Raw genomic sequence first — 18581 nt, forward strand, 5'->3', positions numbered from 1 at the left:
CATGATTGTGAAAAAGACCTTGGTAAAAAGTTATGAAATTTCAAATTTCCCAAAGTGCCCAAACGTTTGCACATAGCTGCTTTTCGTTTTTCCACTTTAAAATTGCATAAAACAAAATCAATGCGCTAATCTTGCTTAAATGCTTAATGGATAATTTAATGCCTTTTGGGTACGTGATTAAACCGACAATATACACTCTACCCTAAAATATCCACTCATAGGCCTATATGAGAACTGAGTTCCACCTGGACTCAGTAAGTAATTTTAAACAGCTCAGAATAAAAGCAGCTAGACTGATTTTACAGTGCATACATTTCACTGCAAATATATATTTTTCAAATCAGCAGAAGAATAATTTGTAATAAAATCTGAAAACATAAATATACTAATAAAAAAAACTACTATGAAAATGTTATATTAAAGCAAATAGGAAACTAAAGAAAAACTAAAATACAAAATACAGGAAAAAACTATACAGGAAACTAACTGTAAAAAATTAGAACTTGACAGGACTAAAACTAAAACTAATAGAAAATAAATGGTAAAAACTAAAATTTATACTAATAGGTAGCTAAACAAAAAATAAAATCTAATAGGAAAGTAAAAAAAAACTAAACCAAACAAACTATAGAGAAAATTGGGAAAAACTAAAATAAAAAGTAATAGGATGTTTTTAACCTTTTTAAATATATAAATATATAATGATATGATGCAAGAGAGTTTATGCTTTTTTAAATGTCATTGTGGACTGTATATTGTAAATATATCACTGTTTTGTTGTGATTTGACCTGTTTTTAACCTTTTAAACGGAACTTAAATCAAAAATTGTCTGTGAACTTTTCAATGAAATGTAAAATAATTCATGTTAAAAATATTCACAAGTTTATTTAAGTTTATTCATTTGTTCTTTTACTGCTGTACAATATTAACTCCGCTGATTTTTAAGGGTGTTTGTGAGAACCTAAGGTTTAAAGGTGTTTATGGGAACTTGTTCTGAAACACCATTGAAATTTCAAAGCCTGTAAAATGCTGTTCGGGTCAGCTCTAAAAAGTTTGGTGTTGTAGTTGACATTACTGTGGAATTGCCCATACCAGGCATGTCATTAAGCTACATCTAGCTGATTTCTGGCTTTGATTAGCGCATCTTTCAAAGCTTTTTAAATGAGCATTAATGATGATAACGTTGCCTGCTTGATCTCTAGATCTTAACTTTAGCACATGTCAAAGGTAAGTTGCGCTTCACTCTGCTGGCTTTAAGCTTCTCTGAATTACGTAGAGCTAAAGTTTTACATTGAAAGCTAGATCAGCACAGTCGAACTGCAGGAAAGATAGCATGACCTTTTTTATGGTTAATGGAACATGGCTTGAATGACTGGAAGCTGTTTGCATTAAGCCTCAATCAGGAGTAGATCAGAGCAGTGAAAGCCAACCCAGGACAAGCTTAGAGTTCGCTATAAGAGTTAATGGTGTGGAGGTTAATGGAGGTTTTTGTGTGTATTTAATGACTGGGAATTGCATTAGGGGCAGAAAAGTTATAAGTTAAAGTAATAACCAGTAGTTTTCATTTGTAACCTGTTTCATTTGTAGCATATATCGACTACTGCAGAAAATAATTCCCATGCATTCCTAAGAATAAAAGTGCATCAAATGGTTCTTTGAGAAGATTCGTCAACATGGAAGATCCACTTTTGGTTCTATAAAGAACCAAATTATCTTTCTATTAGGTTTGCAATAGAGGTGTGTGAGTGTAAAAAACCTTTAAAGAACTTCAAGTTTCTTTAGATCTTTCAAAGCTTTACATGTCTATTACAAGCATGAATCTTTCTGGACCCAAATGTTGTTATTGTATGGCAAAGAATCTTCTCCGAGAACCATTTGAGGTACCTTTATTTTTATAGGAATGTTTGTTACTACTTTAGGTGCTTGTTAAAAACAAAAACTGTAGAAAAGAGTAAAACCTGTAACACTTGATGACTGTAGATTTTTTTCAGCACATAGGCCATTGTCAGGGTTAAAAGTAATGGTAATTACATTGCTGTTTGAGAACAAAAGAGGTAACCATGACCACATAAGAACATAGAATATTTGTTTCTGTAGTAACTTAATATAAAACACTTTAATATTAATTTTATTTATTTATGTGTTTTTCTTTCTTTTTAATATTTGTTAGAACCAAGTCAGAGCTTGGAAGAGCTTAGATCTGCAGAATGCCTATTGGTTACTCTGTAACGTTCTTTGTTCTGATTGGAAGAAAGTGGAAGGGTGCTGGGTGCATTTTATTGGATTAAAAAAAATCCTATTTTTTTGCATATTTAAACAAAACTGCAATCACTATGCCTTTAAACCCTGCTAAAGGTCTGCAAGCCAAAATGTTATGTGTAATTCTACAGTCATCAAAAATTGCTGGTTTTACTCTTTTCTTGCTACTTAAACCTTCCGAACCCTAGATTTATAATTCTGTTATTAATTATAGTGCAGAATTATTTGGTTTAGCATATTTTGTGGAGTCCCTCAGGGTTCTATTCTAGGGTCTGTGAAACTGTTGTTAACTGTTGAGAGTATTGCAGTTGTGAGGGTGAAGAACTGATGTGTAGGCCTATGTCTAGGCACAAGTGCTTCTGCTAAACTGCCCACTGGGTATTATTCTTGTAATGAGCTCAGAACAAGGCACGAGATTTATTTTTTGTGTAGTCATCAGCCACAGGCTACAGATGCGGCAGATAGATATTCAGTTGAAAAACACTGGAGCGGGTTTTGTTTTCTCTAAATTGCTTGTATTTCACTGTTATTTTAACTAACTCTACCGTTGAACTGGTTGTATACAGCATGCTTTTCGGATGTTTATCTCACGTTTCCTCTCTCTAAATATGTCCTCCGGTTACCATGGCAGCTACATCGGGAGCCAGGAAAGGTTTCCCCGACGACATCCTTCCTCTCGTTGCCCGTGGTCCCACATGTGGGCGAAACGGACACAGACACGCTGACAGAAATACCTGACAGGATTACTCTTCCTCACGACTCGGCAGAAGAAGAGGAGGATGAGTTTGGCTACACTTGGAGTAAGTGATGTCATCCACTCAGTTTTAGAACGTTGTGGACAGCCGTGTTAAAGCCCGGTACGCTGACCGTACTCTGACAAATACGAACTTTCGATTGCTTGCCGATGTCCTTAAAATGTCCAGAACGGGTGCTTACAAACTAAAAGAACCAGAATAAATGAAGAGAGAACGTTCTAGGTTTTTCTAACACGTAGAGACGTAGAGCACAGCAACCACAGACAAGTCTCATGCTAGTTTAGCTTAGTCAGGGTTCTTAGTTAAGGTTCAGCTTCACAAAGCCTAATTAAAGCAGCTGTGGTTAACTCGTTTAAGTTTCAGTGTTAACCTAGGTTTAGATACACTTCAGGAGGTACAGCTTTTTAAAGCTAAACCTTTGGATGGAAACGTAGCTTTTGAGCTTTTATTGAACAATGCGTTTATATACAGTACTGTACACAATGGAAAATCTCCTTATCTGGGCAGTATGTGTTCATTTCCTCTGTAGAACACTAATATTAGAATAAACACTAATAACAGCATACAAAATTTCATGGTTTTCCATCGCTGTGGTTATTAAAACACCTCCAAAGCTCTTCTCATGGAGTCTAGTATTATTTATAGTTACCATTCAACACCTGGTTTGGTAAATCAGTGTTTTGATCTGTTTTAATGGGATCTGGCTATTGTACAAGCAGAAAATATCTTATAGCTAAGAGAAATGCTTTTAAATAATGTGCTTGGGTGCCTAAAACTTTATGGTACATATGCATAGTGTATATTATTGTGAAAAGTCACTGTGATTCTGCTGAACAGATCATCTGGATCTTGTTTCAGCACAAACAGTGTAAACTGAGTTTAATATTGCATTAACACAGGTCACCATTAGAGGGCACAGTTCTCACGCTGGCATATGACAGGTGGAGTTGCCCATACCTGTGGTGTTTTCTGTGCTTCTTCAATTAAGGGCAAACTGAAATGCACAGGGCAGGGGTGCTCTACTGTAGAAACAGGGGTTTGGAAAGATTGCTTCAAGCTTAATGACAGTGGTTCTCAGTCCTAGTTCTCACTGGGGACCCACTGAGCAGCATGGGTTTTTCTGTTTAAATCAAATCACATTTATTGTCACATTACACAGGTGTAAAGATGAGTCAGAAACTTGAGTGCATTGTCCTTAAGGTAGGAAAAAAAGAACAAAGATATACTTACAAAATAGAAATACCGATACATGAACTTTGCCTATACCCGATACCAATCCGGTACCATTGTTGAATTAATAAACCATATACCTCTACCTACCGTCTGAGAGAGACTGAAGACATCAGGATTGACGTAATCATTCCTTTATTAACTTTGAAAAACAAACTATACTAAAATTTATTACCGCTGGACCTCAGTTTGCTCTGGGCTTCTGTGAGACTAAAGATAACCTTGCAGCTCCTCCCTTCGCGTTTCTCCTTGTCTGGAATACTGACTGGATATAGCTGATACTGCTATACCTGCTCTATACACACACTATAAAGGTAAAGGTGCATGTATTTGTCACTGTACTATGTACAGCGAAATTGTCCTCCGCATTTAACCCATCTGTGGTAGTGAACACACACACTAGTGAGTACACACACACCCAGAGTGGTGGGCAGCCAACTCCAGCGCCTGGGGAGCAGAGAGGGTAAAGGGCCTTGCTCAATGGCCCAACAGTGGCAGCTTGCCGAGCCCGGGAATCGAACCCAATAGCCCGGTGCTCTAACTGCTGAGCCACCACTGCCCCCCTCAATACTCAATACACACACTATACATACTCTATACACACATACAAACACTATACATACAGTATACACACACTATGCATACTCTATTCACACATACAAACACTATACATACACTATACATACTCTATACACACATACAAACACTATACACACACTATACATACACTATGCATACTCTATTCACACATACAAACACTATACATACACTATACATACTCTATACACACATACAAACACTATACACACACTATACATACACTATGCATACTCTATTCACACATACAAACACTATACATACACTATACATACTCTATACACACATACAAACACTATACATACTCTATACACACATACAAACACTATACACACACTATACATACTCTATACACACTATACACATACAAACACTATACACACACTATACATCCACTATACACACATACACACACTATACATACTCTATACACACTATACACATACAAACACTACACACACACTATACATACTCTATACATCCACAGTACACACATATATACATTATACACCATCATTTCGTACATTATTGCACTGGTTTAAACATGCATGTTAGATATATAGTCAGAAATGTTAACATTATCTATTCAGAAAAAGACACTGTATAGGTGTGAATTCAGTTGTAGTATGAGTGGGGAGAAGTCTTTGTGGGTACAGTGTGACCGAACAGAAGTATACAGTACCTCATTTAGATCCAGAAGGGTTTAGCTAAACTGATGAGCTCAGTGAGATACTGAATTATTCCGTAAATAGGGTTTTAATTAGTACAGTAGGATCTGTTATTATCTGCAGGACAAAAGTGAAAGAACATAATATAGACTGAGGATCAAAGATATTGAAGGGGACTAAAGGTAATGTGAAATCTAGTGTAATTATATAGAGATATCATTTTATATAATATTGTGTGTGTGTTTGTGTGAGTAGAGAAGGTTGTGGAGCGTTATGGAAGTCTGCCGGGTGTGCTACACATGATCGAGCTGGAGAAAGGCAGAAGTGGTCTGGGTCTCAGTCTGGCGGGGAATCGAGACCGTTCGCGCATGAGTGTCTTCGTGGTGGGCATCGACCCCAGCGGTGCAGCTGGGAGGGACGGACGCATTGTCGTGGGAGACGAGCTGCTGGAGGTGGGAGATGAACTCACTTCATTGGCTGTCACTCTGTGACATAGATGCCACAGTTATAATTATTCAATTATTTAGATATTGATCTTTATACTGATTCAGTTATTGATCTTCATTTTTGCTGTATATCAGAATCTGTTAGAAAGTGTTTGCACAACATATAATAGTAAAGTGAATTTTAGGATAATTACCATACAAATCCACTGATATTCTTTAAGATAAATCAAGAATATAGCGATACCTGATTGAATAGCCATCTGTAGTATATTGTTTTACCTGGTTATGTAGTGCTGTAGTGTTTTTTGGCCTAAAGCTCAGCCTTTTTGCAGATTAACGGTCAGATCCTGTACGGCCGCTCCCATCAGAACGCCTCGTCCATTATCAAGAGCGCCCCATCCAAAGTCAAAATCATATTCATCAGGTGAGTGTGAAGCTGAAATGATCGAACGCTCTTAAGGAAGTGGTGCAGAGTGATGGAACCCCATTCTGAAGCCTGTTTCACTGTTGAATCAGGACCACTAGATGGCGCCTGTACTCCACAAATGTGTTGTGTGTATGAAAGCTCAGCTAAATATAGTTGTTGTGGACAACCTTCATGATATGGAATGGTGTGTCTGCGTGTGTGTGTCAGGAACACGGATGCTCTGAGTCAGATGGCTGTTGGCCCAATGAAGGAGTTTGGAGACACCTTTGATACACAAACAGAGGTAAACACACACACACATACATACACACCTACACCTATATATACACACACACAAATATTGGGACAACTGCTTAATTAATGTTTCTTCAGATTTCAAGGGGATTAAAAGAGCTTAATCATGTTTTTGTTTATGTAACTGGAAGTCTTTGTACTTGCTATGAGGATTTGATTGCATTCATCTACAAGAAAGTTTGTAAGGTCAGGATGTTGGATGATCATCACCCAACCTCATCCCAAACTTCTCAACTCATCCCAAAAGTATTGGATGGAGCACCAAACATCGTTCCAGAGAACACAGTTCCACTGCTCCACTGTTATGGGGGGCTTTATACCCCTGTAGCCCACAACTGGCAATAGACAGGCTTATACTTCTCTACAGACACTAGACAAGCTGTCTGTGTGCATTTACACATCTGTGTCAGCAATGGGTGCAACTTAGAAGAACTGAATACATTCATTAGAAGGGGTATCCACAAACATTTGGGCATATAGATAATACATTTAGAAATATATAAGAGTACAAAAGAAAGAAAGTATTTGGAGATGTTGCTGTATATTGTATACATATTGTTTTTCATATATAATAAAAAAAACATTATTTATTCATCTTTCATTTAGTTGTGTTGCGAATGTCTGATTTTGACTCCCTGTCATTTTCTTGTAGCCTGAAACATGCTCCTCTATCAGTCCTTTACTATCTGATATGGACCTGTCTAAATGTGTTCAGCATGTGATTCTATCAGTGGTAAGATACACTCCCTCTCCTTTATTTTTCATTCACATGAGTATGTCCCAGATCCGAGTTGCTTAATGCTGACTATCGGCCAATACTGGTTCGATCTTTGTGTTTCCATAAATAATACGGCCGCACAACTGGGGTAAGATGCACTCATACACAATAGGAAAGCCACTATTTTTAGTAACAGTTTTGAAATTGATTTACTTTGTTTGGAAGCAACTTTTTAGATGACTGTTTTAAACTCTGTAGTGTTTAATATCTTACCTCACCGTTCAGCTGCGGGCAGGTCACTTAGTGTGTGTGCATTAGCATTAGCCTCAGTAACGACGCTGTTCTGAGCTGGTTTAGAACCAAAGAAAAGAAGTGTAGTTCTCTCACTGGCAGAACAGAGCATTTTCATCTTAGTTTCTGGGTTTCTATCCAGGTGTAGTTCAAGGGTAAAGACAGGCTGGAAGGAACTTTATACTTCCCAAATGGAAAAAACAGAATAAAATATCTTTGTCGTTGCACAACTACAACCAAACTGGGTGGTTTTGGCTGTGTGTACAAAACAGACAGAACATAGACAAACATTTGACTAGTTTTGAAGAGTTTAGATCCTCCTCTTCTGACAGATTAACTAACACACTTTTTACCTGCTGTGAGCCATTTATTGTTGCTGTGTCACATTTACAGCGAGGCTCTGAGCTAACTCTTATCTGAAGTTTTCATCTTCCCTGAACTTCCCTGAACTGTTCACCCTTAAATAATGCAGCAGTTATGTTCTGCTGTTAAACCTTCACAGTGTAACTGCATCACTATTTAAGGTGGACTGGAGAGTTAGAATTAGAAGCTTAGCTTAGAAGTTTAGCCTAACTGGTAATGTCTCTGCACTTAACAGTTCAAATACAGCTCTGCTTTATAACTCTGTCTAGGGTAGTTTTTAAATAATGAGAAGTTGGTCTGCAGCAGCTGAGGATCATGTCTATTAATGGCACCTAGAGGACGCCACGTGGCACTGATACAGAAAACCTAAGGATCGGAAGTGGATCGATTAAAATGCCTGGGTTGGCCTCTGATCGCTGGATCAGATCGTGACATTCCTACTCGTATTACACCAGTATCCAGACATTTTAAACTTTAATCTTAATAAGCACTTATCAGTAAGGGTTTCTTTATATATATTACATTAGTATGTAAACTATAACCAGCAACAAAAACCCCACCATATTTAGTAGCCACATTTTCTTTCCTTTTTGTCTTTTCTGTAATTACCTGCAAACTTTTCAACTACTCCAGTTGTCAGCTAATATTAAAATCAACAGCAGACCTGTTCACCTCTTTACCATCTCTTATGAACTGTACTAATGTCTTTTTTCTGTACATTGAAAAATATAGGAGGAGGGTGGACTGGGACTAGTTTTGACAGAGGAGGACAGCAGGAATGGTGTCACTGTGCAGAGCATTAAAGAAGAAGGAGCAGCCAGAAAGGTACAGACACACCTCAGATCTGTTCAATACAGCTTTTTATTGCTCTTATCCTGTGTGTGTACATAAATATTCAGGCCTATTGTGCTAGTGTAAAAAATAGTAGTAAAAACGCAGTAAACGAAGTAACAATAGAACAACTTCAATGAAATGAGAGTAGTAGTTAACATTTACCAAGTTGTAAAGATGCTTGTGAATGTAATCCTGGCTTGGAGTTCTAAAAGGTGAATGTGTGTGTGTGTAGGAGGGGAGCATACAGGCTGGTGATAGAGTGATGGCGGTGGATGATGAAATTGTGCTGGGTCTCTCTGTAGAGAAGGTAACACAAACATTTAAGCTATCCCAAACCAGCCTCTTGTTTTTTGAGGACATATCCAGCATGTTCTGCAATACCAAGAGAGTACCAAGAGTACCACTCTGCTAATAGGATCGCTAGAACGGCAAATCCAAACCCTGTTTGACTGCAGAAGAACATTTTAAGAAGATTTAGCAGACCTTAGCAGAAGTGGTGGTGCACTATTCTACTGTGCGGCAACTCCTCCGTTTCGGTGTCCTCACCACCAAATTCAGCGTCAGGCAGTTTTAAAAAACATCTAAACAAGCCAGGTGCTTTTTGGAAACAAGTCCTATGGACTGATAAATGTTGAAGTTAAGATAGCGAATTGCATGAATTGCATGAAATGAACACCTGTCCAACCTGCACAGGAATGGATCGCCTGTGCTTTGGGATTGCATTGCAGCCAGTGGCACACTGCATATTTAACTGGTTAAGAGAAGAATACATTCAGTTAAATCCAAAAGAATTCTGGGTAAGCATCTCACCATCTGCAAAATAAAGCTAAAGATAAAAAGATGATTAGTTTAAAAAGATGATACCTCAGGTGGCGCAAGCAAAGGCTTTGCCATTAAAAATCATTGTGGATAGACCTTAGAAGATCAGTGTAACAAGAAGGCCCAAGAATCTCACAGAACTAGAAACCTTTTGCCAGGAACAATGGGGGGGGGGGGGGGCAATCACCCAAACAAGAACCAAAAAGAAATTGTGCTATGAAAAACTACTTAACCATGAGGTCAGCTGACCTTTGACCATTTTATAAAATTTGCATTGCTTTGTTACAGGTGATGTCCTTGTTGGACAAGGCAAAGAGCTCTGTGAAGCTCACTGTCTGTAGAGCAGACTCCACACTCCAGACTCCATCTAATCAGGCACTCAGAGAATCAGACCCAGCAACCACACTCCTAACCAGCATGCCCCTGTCTTCTGCAACACCTCCAGAACCAGAGCCAATCAGGAGTGAGTACATAAGAGACTCTCATATTGATTTTGAAAATACATGTGTATCGTAATCATGTCATGATTATCTAATTGTAGCTGTCATGGATTTTTCAGGCTCAAGCAGATCATCGACTCCTGCGACCTTGGTGTCTGACCCTGTGACTTGCCCAATAATCCCTGGCTGTGAGACCACCATAGATATCTCTAAAGGAAGAACAGGACTAGGACTTAGCATTGTTGGAGGCTGTGACACGCTGCTGGTAAATAGACTACAGCTTTGTTTGTTGTTTTACATAAACTATGAGTCTTATCTAGACGCATACACACTGTAATCTGTCACACACTAAAACCAGTATCCTTCACAGGGTGCTATAATAATCCACGAAGTGTATGAAGAAGGTGCTGCCGCTAAAGACGGCAGGCTGTGGGCCGGAGACCAGATTCTAGAGGTAATTTGCACTAGAAACGTCTACAAAGGTGTCTCTATACATAGACTGCGTCCAAATACCTCCATTGAACTTCCTTTTCAGCCTGCTTTCCTTGGTTTTGTCTGATCTGTAGCCCATGGCGAAGCTAAATATTGGAGGAACAGACCAGCGTGGCTATTAGATTAGGCAAAGTCAGAATAGAGACACTGAAATATTATGGATATATTTATTTATGCAGTGAATTGTTTTAGTAGTTGTTTCAGAGCAAGAAACCAATGACTTTCATGTTCATCAGGTGAATGGTATAGACCTGCGCATGGCCACCCATGATGAGGCCATCAATGTGCTGAGGCAGACTCCTCAACTGGTGCGTCTGACTGTGTTCCGTGATGAAGGTCAGTATAAAGAGGAGGAGCTGTGGGATATTCTCACCGTGGAGCTGCAGAAGAAACCTGGCCAAAGCCTTGGACTCAGCATCGTCGGGAGAAGGTAGAGGAAAGAGACAGAATAAAATTAAATATACAGGGCCAGACATGTACATACATCTAAGATTTTGACCTCTTTTCCACTGCAGGGTCAAATTTCGTTATGGCTGTGCGGTACCGTCCGGCCGGCCCGAATCCGTTAGACCAGTTCTGATTTCTTTTCATTTAACAATTTGCTGTGTTGCTAAATCAGGATCAGGAAGTGCACGCCGTATCATAATAATTATGTGACCGTTTCATTCATTAGTCTTGCACTACAAGTACAAGGCTAATGTTGCTAGCTAATGCTGCTAGCATAGTGTAATCTGCATGCTTGAACCACACTCTTCTTAAACCAAGTCAAAGAGGCCAATTTATAGATGTAGTAATTCAAATACTGTTGGAATCCACTGAATCAGGTTAGATGCAAGTGTAGCATAGTTAGCACTATGCTAGCGGATTGCTATAAAAAAGATGATGAACAGTCACATAGACGTGGTACAAATCATGATCGTAGTCCAGCACAGCTGTTACACATTAACTTTTAATACAGTTATCCTTGTGAAGGTAATTCTAGCTTCTGTGTGAGCCGGTTCGTGCTAATGCTGCGGTAGCGATGCTGAACGAACCTGGTAGTATGTTGGACGAGGTCTGTATCCGATTAAAGCATGTTAAACTTTATTACACTACAGTGTACTAGTCCCCACTCTAATGAATCTTGCAGCACAACAGTGGGGAAAATATGGAGCCCATCTGCAGACCACTACGCCATTAAGCCCTTCCACTGAACGGGCCTGTGGTCCCAAGGCCGGTTAGCTAACTGTGCTGAGATAACCGGCTGTAGTCAATCATGATCACTAGCAGGAAGTTAAGAGGCCTTGGCCATGGCAAGCTGAAAGACATTTTGGAACTAAGCAGCACCTCTGAATTAATCATCTAAGTGGGTGTATGTACATGTATGACTTTGTATGAATCATTTTGATCCTGTGTTAAAAAAAAAAGATAACATGTGCAACAAAGTATTTCTTTGTTTCTAGTAAAGATGTAACGAATGCTCAATAAATGCTGAACAGTTCTAAGAAATAAAGAAATTATAAGCCCAGTATTGCCATTCCTTCATGTCCGTGATGCAGTTATGCATAGTGCTGATTTAGTGGATATGAGCTTCCATTAATTATTAGCTACATTATTCATCAGCTACAGCTGAGGTAAGGGGAAAGTTGTGTAAATTAGATGTTTGGCAAAAGCTACTTGACCCTTGGCTGTTACAGTGGAATTCTTTCCTGTACTTGGCTGTTCCAAGCCTCTGTAAACTAACTATTAGCTTTTTAGACCATAGATCATTGAATGATTATTGATTTAATAATATGTATTATTGATTTAATCAGCCTGGTTTCCTCTGTTCCCCTAGGAATGATACAGGTGTGTTTGTGTCAGACATTGTGAAGGGCGGAGTCGTGGAGAGTGATGGACGCCTCATGCAGGGAGATCAGATTCTGTCTGTTAATGGTGAAGACGTCCGCTCAGCCACGCAGGAGTCTGTCGCTGCCCTGCTGAAGGTAATAGAAGTGTGTAAAAGTACATTAGAATTTACAGACTATCAAATAAAAAAAATGTGGACAAAAGTATTAGGATGCCTGGAATACAGTCATTGTTTCTTCTGAAATTAAGGTATGGTTATGCTGCTTTTGTTGAAGTGACTGTCTCTACTGTCCAGGAAGAGCACTATATTTTACTATATATAAGGACATTGCTGTGAGGATTTGATTGCATTCAGCTAAAAGAGTGTTAGTGAGGTCAGGATGTTGGATGATCACCACCCCACCTCATCCACAACTCCCCAAGCCCAGATTATTGAATGGAGCATGATCAGTCCAGAGAACACAGTGTAGAAATCATCTGCTAATTAATTAAAAGACATTTGTCTGCTGTCTGTGTCTCATTAGTGTTGTGTTGGCCCAATCAAAGTGGAGCTGGGTCGTTTTAAGGCGGGGCCATTCCACTCAGAGAGACGCATGTCTCAGGCCAGTCAGGTGAGCGACAGCTTTTCACTTTACATTACACCTTAATCTACTCTGGAAAGTTTACAGTATTTTAAATCTTGTGAAATAATGGTGTGGATGTATGTGTGGTTGGTTGTGTGTAGCTGAGTGAAAGCGGGAACTATAAAATCACCCAGCAGTCATTCAGCGGCTCCGGCAGCCTACAAGGAGACTTTGAAATCCGCAGAAGTCACGAATGTAAGCAGAACACAGCGCTGTTTTCTGAACACGTTCTGTTTTTGCTTTGTTTTGTTGTTTTATTCAACATGTGTTCTTCCTTCTCTCCCAGCACTGGACCAGGATTTCAGAACTGTTGAGCTGTCCAAGGTAAGAAGTGCTGAAGACTCTGTCTTCAGATGCTATTTTACTTTTGAGGTGGTGCGACATGTGTGCCATTAGTGACCTTGTAGCTGCCTTACTGCTAGACAGGTGTACATTGTAAGTTAGAACTTAGAGATACGTTAAAGTGTTAACAATTTTGGTAGAATATTTTAGAAGCAGTTTACAATCAAACTAGGCTTGCCTGTGGTCAGCTGGTGCAACTGGCTACAGGTAATTGATGATCTTATTGTGGTCCCTTTACACTGATGAATGGAGTAAAGTGGGACTAAAATACATGGTGCAGCAGTAGATGAGTTACAGCCAGTAACCCACCAATAAACTAAAACATTATGACCATATGTTATTGATACGTCTCTCAAAATATGTCTTGATTGACCACAAGAACCAACTTACAATTTACACTTAATTTGTAGTACTGTGCAAAGGTTTTCGGCAGCTGTGAAAATTAGGATGAAAAAGCTGCTTATCTGGTCAGTAAATGTTTATTTACTCAGTAAAACACTAATACTAGAATACAGAATTATAATATTTGTACAGAAAGTCCTGATTTTACATCACTGTGTTCATTAAAACATCTCCAAGGCTCTCCTCATGGGAGTCTAATATTATTTATAGTGATCATATTTATATTGGTTTGGTAAATCAGTGCTTAATGAATTAAATCAGGTGAGCTGCTGCTGATGGAATTGAACACATCCACGCTGTGCTAGCTGATGGGGGCATCCAGGAAAAACCTGGAATCAAGCTTAGTTCTTCAGACTAGCTAACAGATCTCAACTCCTTTCTTCAGCATGAGAACTTCTTGTTCCCGTTTACTGTGTTTATGTTATCTGCATCTGTTCTAATGGGATCTGGAGTTTCTACAGTAAAAACTCTCTTACTGCTGAAATATATTGTGTTAAACAATGTGATTAGGGGTCCAAAGCTTGTTGTAATGATTTGACATTGCCATTAAGTGAACACCTATACACATATATGTATATGTACAAACTGGCATTTCAGTGTGTATAATGTTTTTTTTTTTATGTGTACTTCAGGGGCCGTCTGACTCCCTGGGCATCAGTATAGCAGGTGGTCTGGGAAGTCCTCTGGGAGATGTGCCCATTTTCATCGCAATGATGAACCCTGCTGGTTTAGCTGCACAGACACAGAAACTTAGGGTAAGTGTGTGCATGTGTGTGTGTGTGTTAATGTGCACTCTGTGAATGATATAAGCCAATAGTGTGTGACCTGATTGACCCTTTTGCTCTCTCAGGTTGGGGATAGGATTATATCTATCTGTGGCACATCTACAGAAGGCATGGCTCATAGCCAAGCAGTATCACTGCTGAAAAATGCCACAGGAACTGTACAGCTGCAGGTATACACAGGCCACTACACCACACACTCTCAGCATCATGCTTAGTGAGATCTGTCTCTCAGTGTTTGGTTCATCTTGGTGTGTGTAGGTTGTGGCTGGTGATACTACAGTAACAGGTGCACCTCCGGATCAAACACCTGGACTCACCACCAGCAGTATCTTCCATGATGACCTGGGGTCTGTGTTTAAGTATATGTCTCTTTAACATCAAAACTCTGTTGAAGTTAAACAATAACTGAAACTATTACAGTCATAAAGTATTATTTTTTATATTTTATGTATTTTTATTGTTATATAGTTTGTTATATTGTTATATAGTTTGTATTCTTCATTTTATATATAGGCAAATATCATTGTCACTGTCATTGAAGATTTTATTTTAAGCCATTCTGAAGCGTTTCTGTTGGTCCATTCACTTTTGACACAGTGTAAATAACGCCGAAATGTTTGTGGACACTCCTTTTAATGAATGCATTAAGCTACTTTATTTTGCCCTCAGTGCTGACACAGATGTGCAAATGCAAACACACACACAGCTTGTCTTGTCCCGGTAAAGATGTATTGTCAATAGAATAGGACACACTAGATGGGTATAAAGCCCCCCAGCATTGAGCTGTGGAACAGTGGAACTGTTCTCTGGAATGATGGATGAGGTGGGGTGGTAATCATCCAACATCCTGACCTCACTAACAAACTTGTTGCTGAATGTAAACAAATTCTCACATCAATGCTCCAAAACCTAGTATAAAGTCTTTTTCCCTGGACAGTAGAGACAGTTACTCCAACAACAGCAGTAATATTTAATCCGCTTGATTTCGGAAGAAACAATAAACGAGCAAGTGTCCCAATACTTTTGTCCATGCAGCGTATATACAATCACAGACTTATTTTATGTGTGAACACTTTTGTTTTCCCAGTCCTCCGCAGTGTAACACAATAAGTTTGGAAAGAGGGCCGGACGGTTTGGGCTTCAGCATAGTAGGAGGCTTCGGGAGCCCCCATGGTGACCTGCCCATCTACGTCAAAACTGTGTTTGGAAAGGTGCACATTTTGTTTCATTTAGGCTCATGGCTTATCAAAGTCTGGATTGTTTAGTTTAAATTGTATGAAAACATAACATTATTGTACAGGCCAGGTTTATATCAGCTGATTTAATGCTCAGATTTTTAATGGAAATTTTATGGAATTTTATGGAAATAAATTTCTATGTAGATAGAAATAGAATTCTATGTATTTGAAATGCGATCAAATCTCCAGATAAGGGCAGATAAATTACAGTATTATAGTATATTATTTTACAGTATAATTTACAGAATATTATTTAAAACGATCTTAATTTAATCAGTAAAATATCTCACAATCTTTGCAGTTTCCATTTTATAATATTTTCATTTTTCATTGAAATTACAAGTGATTTCAAATTCTATTGGTGTAAACTAATACAGAATCGTGTTTGTGTAGGGTGCTGCAGCGGAGGATGGACGTCTGAAACGTGGCGATCAGATTGTTGCTGTTAACGGTCAGAGTTTAGAGGGAGTTACGCACGAGGAAGCAGTTGGCATTCTGAAGAAAACCAAAGGCACCATCACACTCACTGTGCTTTCATAGGGAGCGAAACACTAAATCCAGTTCTACAGCCTCATACACTGCAACACACACTTACACACTTACATGTGATATTTTTGAAGGAGTATTACTTTCACAATTATACTCACCTAAACTACATGCACTCACACTGTTTGAAACTGTTTGGCCTCTGTGCTTTTAACTAGACACATATTAGGTATTGTTACCTATAGAGGGTCAAGCAAAGCCATTGGTGACACTGGCTCAGGCTGCTTACACACTGTGATCTTTATGGATGATATTATGGAAATGTTCGAAACACTCCGTATGTTTTTTTTTTACTATTACTGTTACACTGTTTAAATGTAGTCCTTTTTATTATGGTTCACCTGCTTTACTCTTTAGTACCTAGCACACATCGTATTCGACAGGGGCTCATTGGATTCTACAGGGGCTCGTAGCCCCAGTTTCCATTTCCATTCCATAAGTATAAGTATTTTCCTAAAAAACAAAGACATAGGTGGGCTTATTAGAGGGATTTCCCCTTATATCTCACTCATGGCTCATTGAAGCACACAGAGATATTCTGTATAAAGTCTAAAATGTAAATTTTTTTTTGATTTACAGCAAGAAAAAAACATCATTTACCTGCTTATTTCTATACTTTTTAAACTTTAAAACACTGAAGAAAAAACGGCAAAGTAACTGTTTAATTAAATACATAATGGTATATTGTCAACTCTTGACTTGAAGGGTTAAAACTCTTGCTAAAACTATGGCTTTTGTTTCAAACTGTGCTGTACCAAAACTACTAACAGTACTGGGCAGTTAAGGGGTCCACATATGTCTGTGTAGTTTGTGAGCATGTGAACCAAAGTACTGTTCACTCCACAGGTCATACTGTGCATATAAGGAAACATGTACAGTTTAGCCCCACCCCGTTCACACAGTTTTTTTCAACTTTTCCTAGTTGAACAGTGCAAAATACAGGGCAGCCAATCAGAACAGATATTAAGTATATTATATTATGTGGGTATATAATTATAAATATATATTTTAAAAAATATATGATAACTTTTGATTAATTTTGGCACATAAAAAACCACACAAATGTCACAAGCTGACCTCGAAAAAAATGGAAGAGCCCTTAAAACAACTGACACACTGTTTTTTAAATGATGGGAAATTTCCTTTTTTCACACCAATTAGTGAAGCATCTTAATTAATGTTGCTACTTGCTATAGCCTCTCTAGTTTTAATTAGTGCTGCCATCAATTATTTAATATAAGTGCACTGTTAATCTTCAGAAGATTCCATCGCTATTCAGTACAATATCAGGTGGATGATGAAGGTGTTGTGACTTATTAATAATAATAATGATATTACTCAGTATTTACTGTGTTCCTGAAATAGTTTGTGTAGTTTCCTACTTTTTAACAGTAGCTTTATTATAAAACTTACTACTTTTGCTTTACTTACTAAACTAGCAGTTTCTGTTAGCTAAGGAGATTTGGAGTACCTTCCCCAACACTGGTTTCTCCATCAGTAAATAAACACAGTGAATACTTCAGACAATAGTTTTAGTCCCAGACTGCAAAAAAAAAAAAAAAAACCCTAGCTGTCTCTTTGGACTCTCTGGATTATTTCCAACAAAGGACAATCTTACCCCTGGTATTAGCGATTGTGTTCATGTGGATGCTTTCAAGAGGTGTTATAATATGAAGTGTGAAGTGGAGAGTGATGAAGAGTGATTTAGCCGTCTGAACTGTGTTATTTATGAAAAATGTTTCAAGCATCTGAATCTTAAATGCAGGATTAACTCTCTCTGCTGTTTTCTCTTTGTTAATAGTGTAGCTGCTAAGTCACACCACGTCTTTATGCAATGCTATTTACAGTGTTCAGAATAGTACTCAATGTGAGTTGTTAACAAGTTAGAAATATGAGACGTATGGGCTTCTAAAACACAGTGTTTTTATTTCTGCAGCTGAATGAATAAAAGTGACCTTCAGTGGATTATGTCCTTCACAACAGCTTCCTTATAACTTTCTGTTTTTATATTTCTTATTGAAATGACTGCTAGAAAATTAGTGAATCCTTTACATTGTTTGGTATTTCTGCTTAAATTTGTCCCAAAATGTGATCCAATCTTAGTCCTAATTCTAAAACTAGACAAAGACAACTCAACTTAGCAAAAAAAAAACCCACAAACACGAGGTTTTGTACATTTATTTA

General features: G+C 38.3%; 1 protein-coding gene across 9 annotated transcripts in view; it reads left to right on the forward strand.

Moving 5' to 3' along the window:
- The window catches only part of LOC140547132 (multiple PDZ domain protein), a 75757-nt gene extending 57380 nt beyond the window's left edge, over positions 1-18377 (forward strand). For 8 of the 9 annotated variants that reach the window (XM_072670687.1, XM_072670691.1, XM_072670693.1 and 5 more), the window contains 20 exons: positions 2892-3060; positions 5766-5962; positions 6289-6380; positions 6591-6666; positions 7330-7410; positions 8782-8874; positions 9116-9190; positions 9991-10165; positions 10244-10407; positions 10513-10596; positions 10871-11064; positions 12451-12598; positions 12986-13072; positions 13186-13279; positions 13371-13408; positions 14461-14583; positions 14679-14783; positions 14872-14960; positions 15701-15824; positions 16245-18377. In XM_072670687.1, coding sequence (XP_072526788.1) covers positions 2892-3060; positions 5766-5962; positions 6289-6380; positions 6591-6666; positions 7330-7410; positions 8782-8874; positions 9116-9190; positions 9991-10165; positions 10244-10407; positions 10513-10596; positions 10871-11064; positions 12451-12598; positions 12986-13072; positions 13186-13279; positions 13371-13408; positions 14461-14583; positions 14679-14783; positions 14872-14960; positions 15701-15824; positions 16245-16391 — 2355 coding nt within the window. In that variant the 3' untranslated portion in view covers positions 16392-18377. The remainder of the gene's footprint in view (positions 1-2891; positions 3061-5765; positions 5963-6288; positions 6381-6590; positions 6667-7329; positions 7411-8781; positions 8875-9115; positions 9191-9990; positions 10166-10243; positions 10408-10512; positions 10597-10870; positions 11065-12450; positions 12599-12985; positions 13073-13185; positions 13280-13370; positions 13409-14460; positions 14584-14678; positions 14784-14871; positions 14961-15700; positions 15825-16244) is intronic. The other variant, XM_072670689.1, reaches the window with a different exon arrangement.
- Positions 18378-18581: the final 204 nt, after the last annotated feature.

This window comes from Salminus brasiliensis, chromosome 24 (genome assembly GCF_030463535.1).
Source record: "Salminus brasiliensis chromosome 24, fSalBra1.hap2, whole genome shotgun sequence".
Taxonomy (NCBI): domain Eukaryota; kingdom Metazoa; phylum Chordata; class Actinopteri; order Characiformes; family Bryconidae; genus Salminus; species Salminus brasiliensis.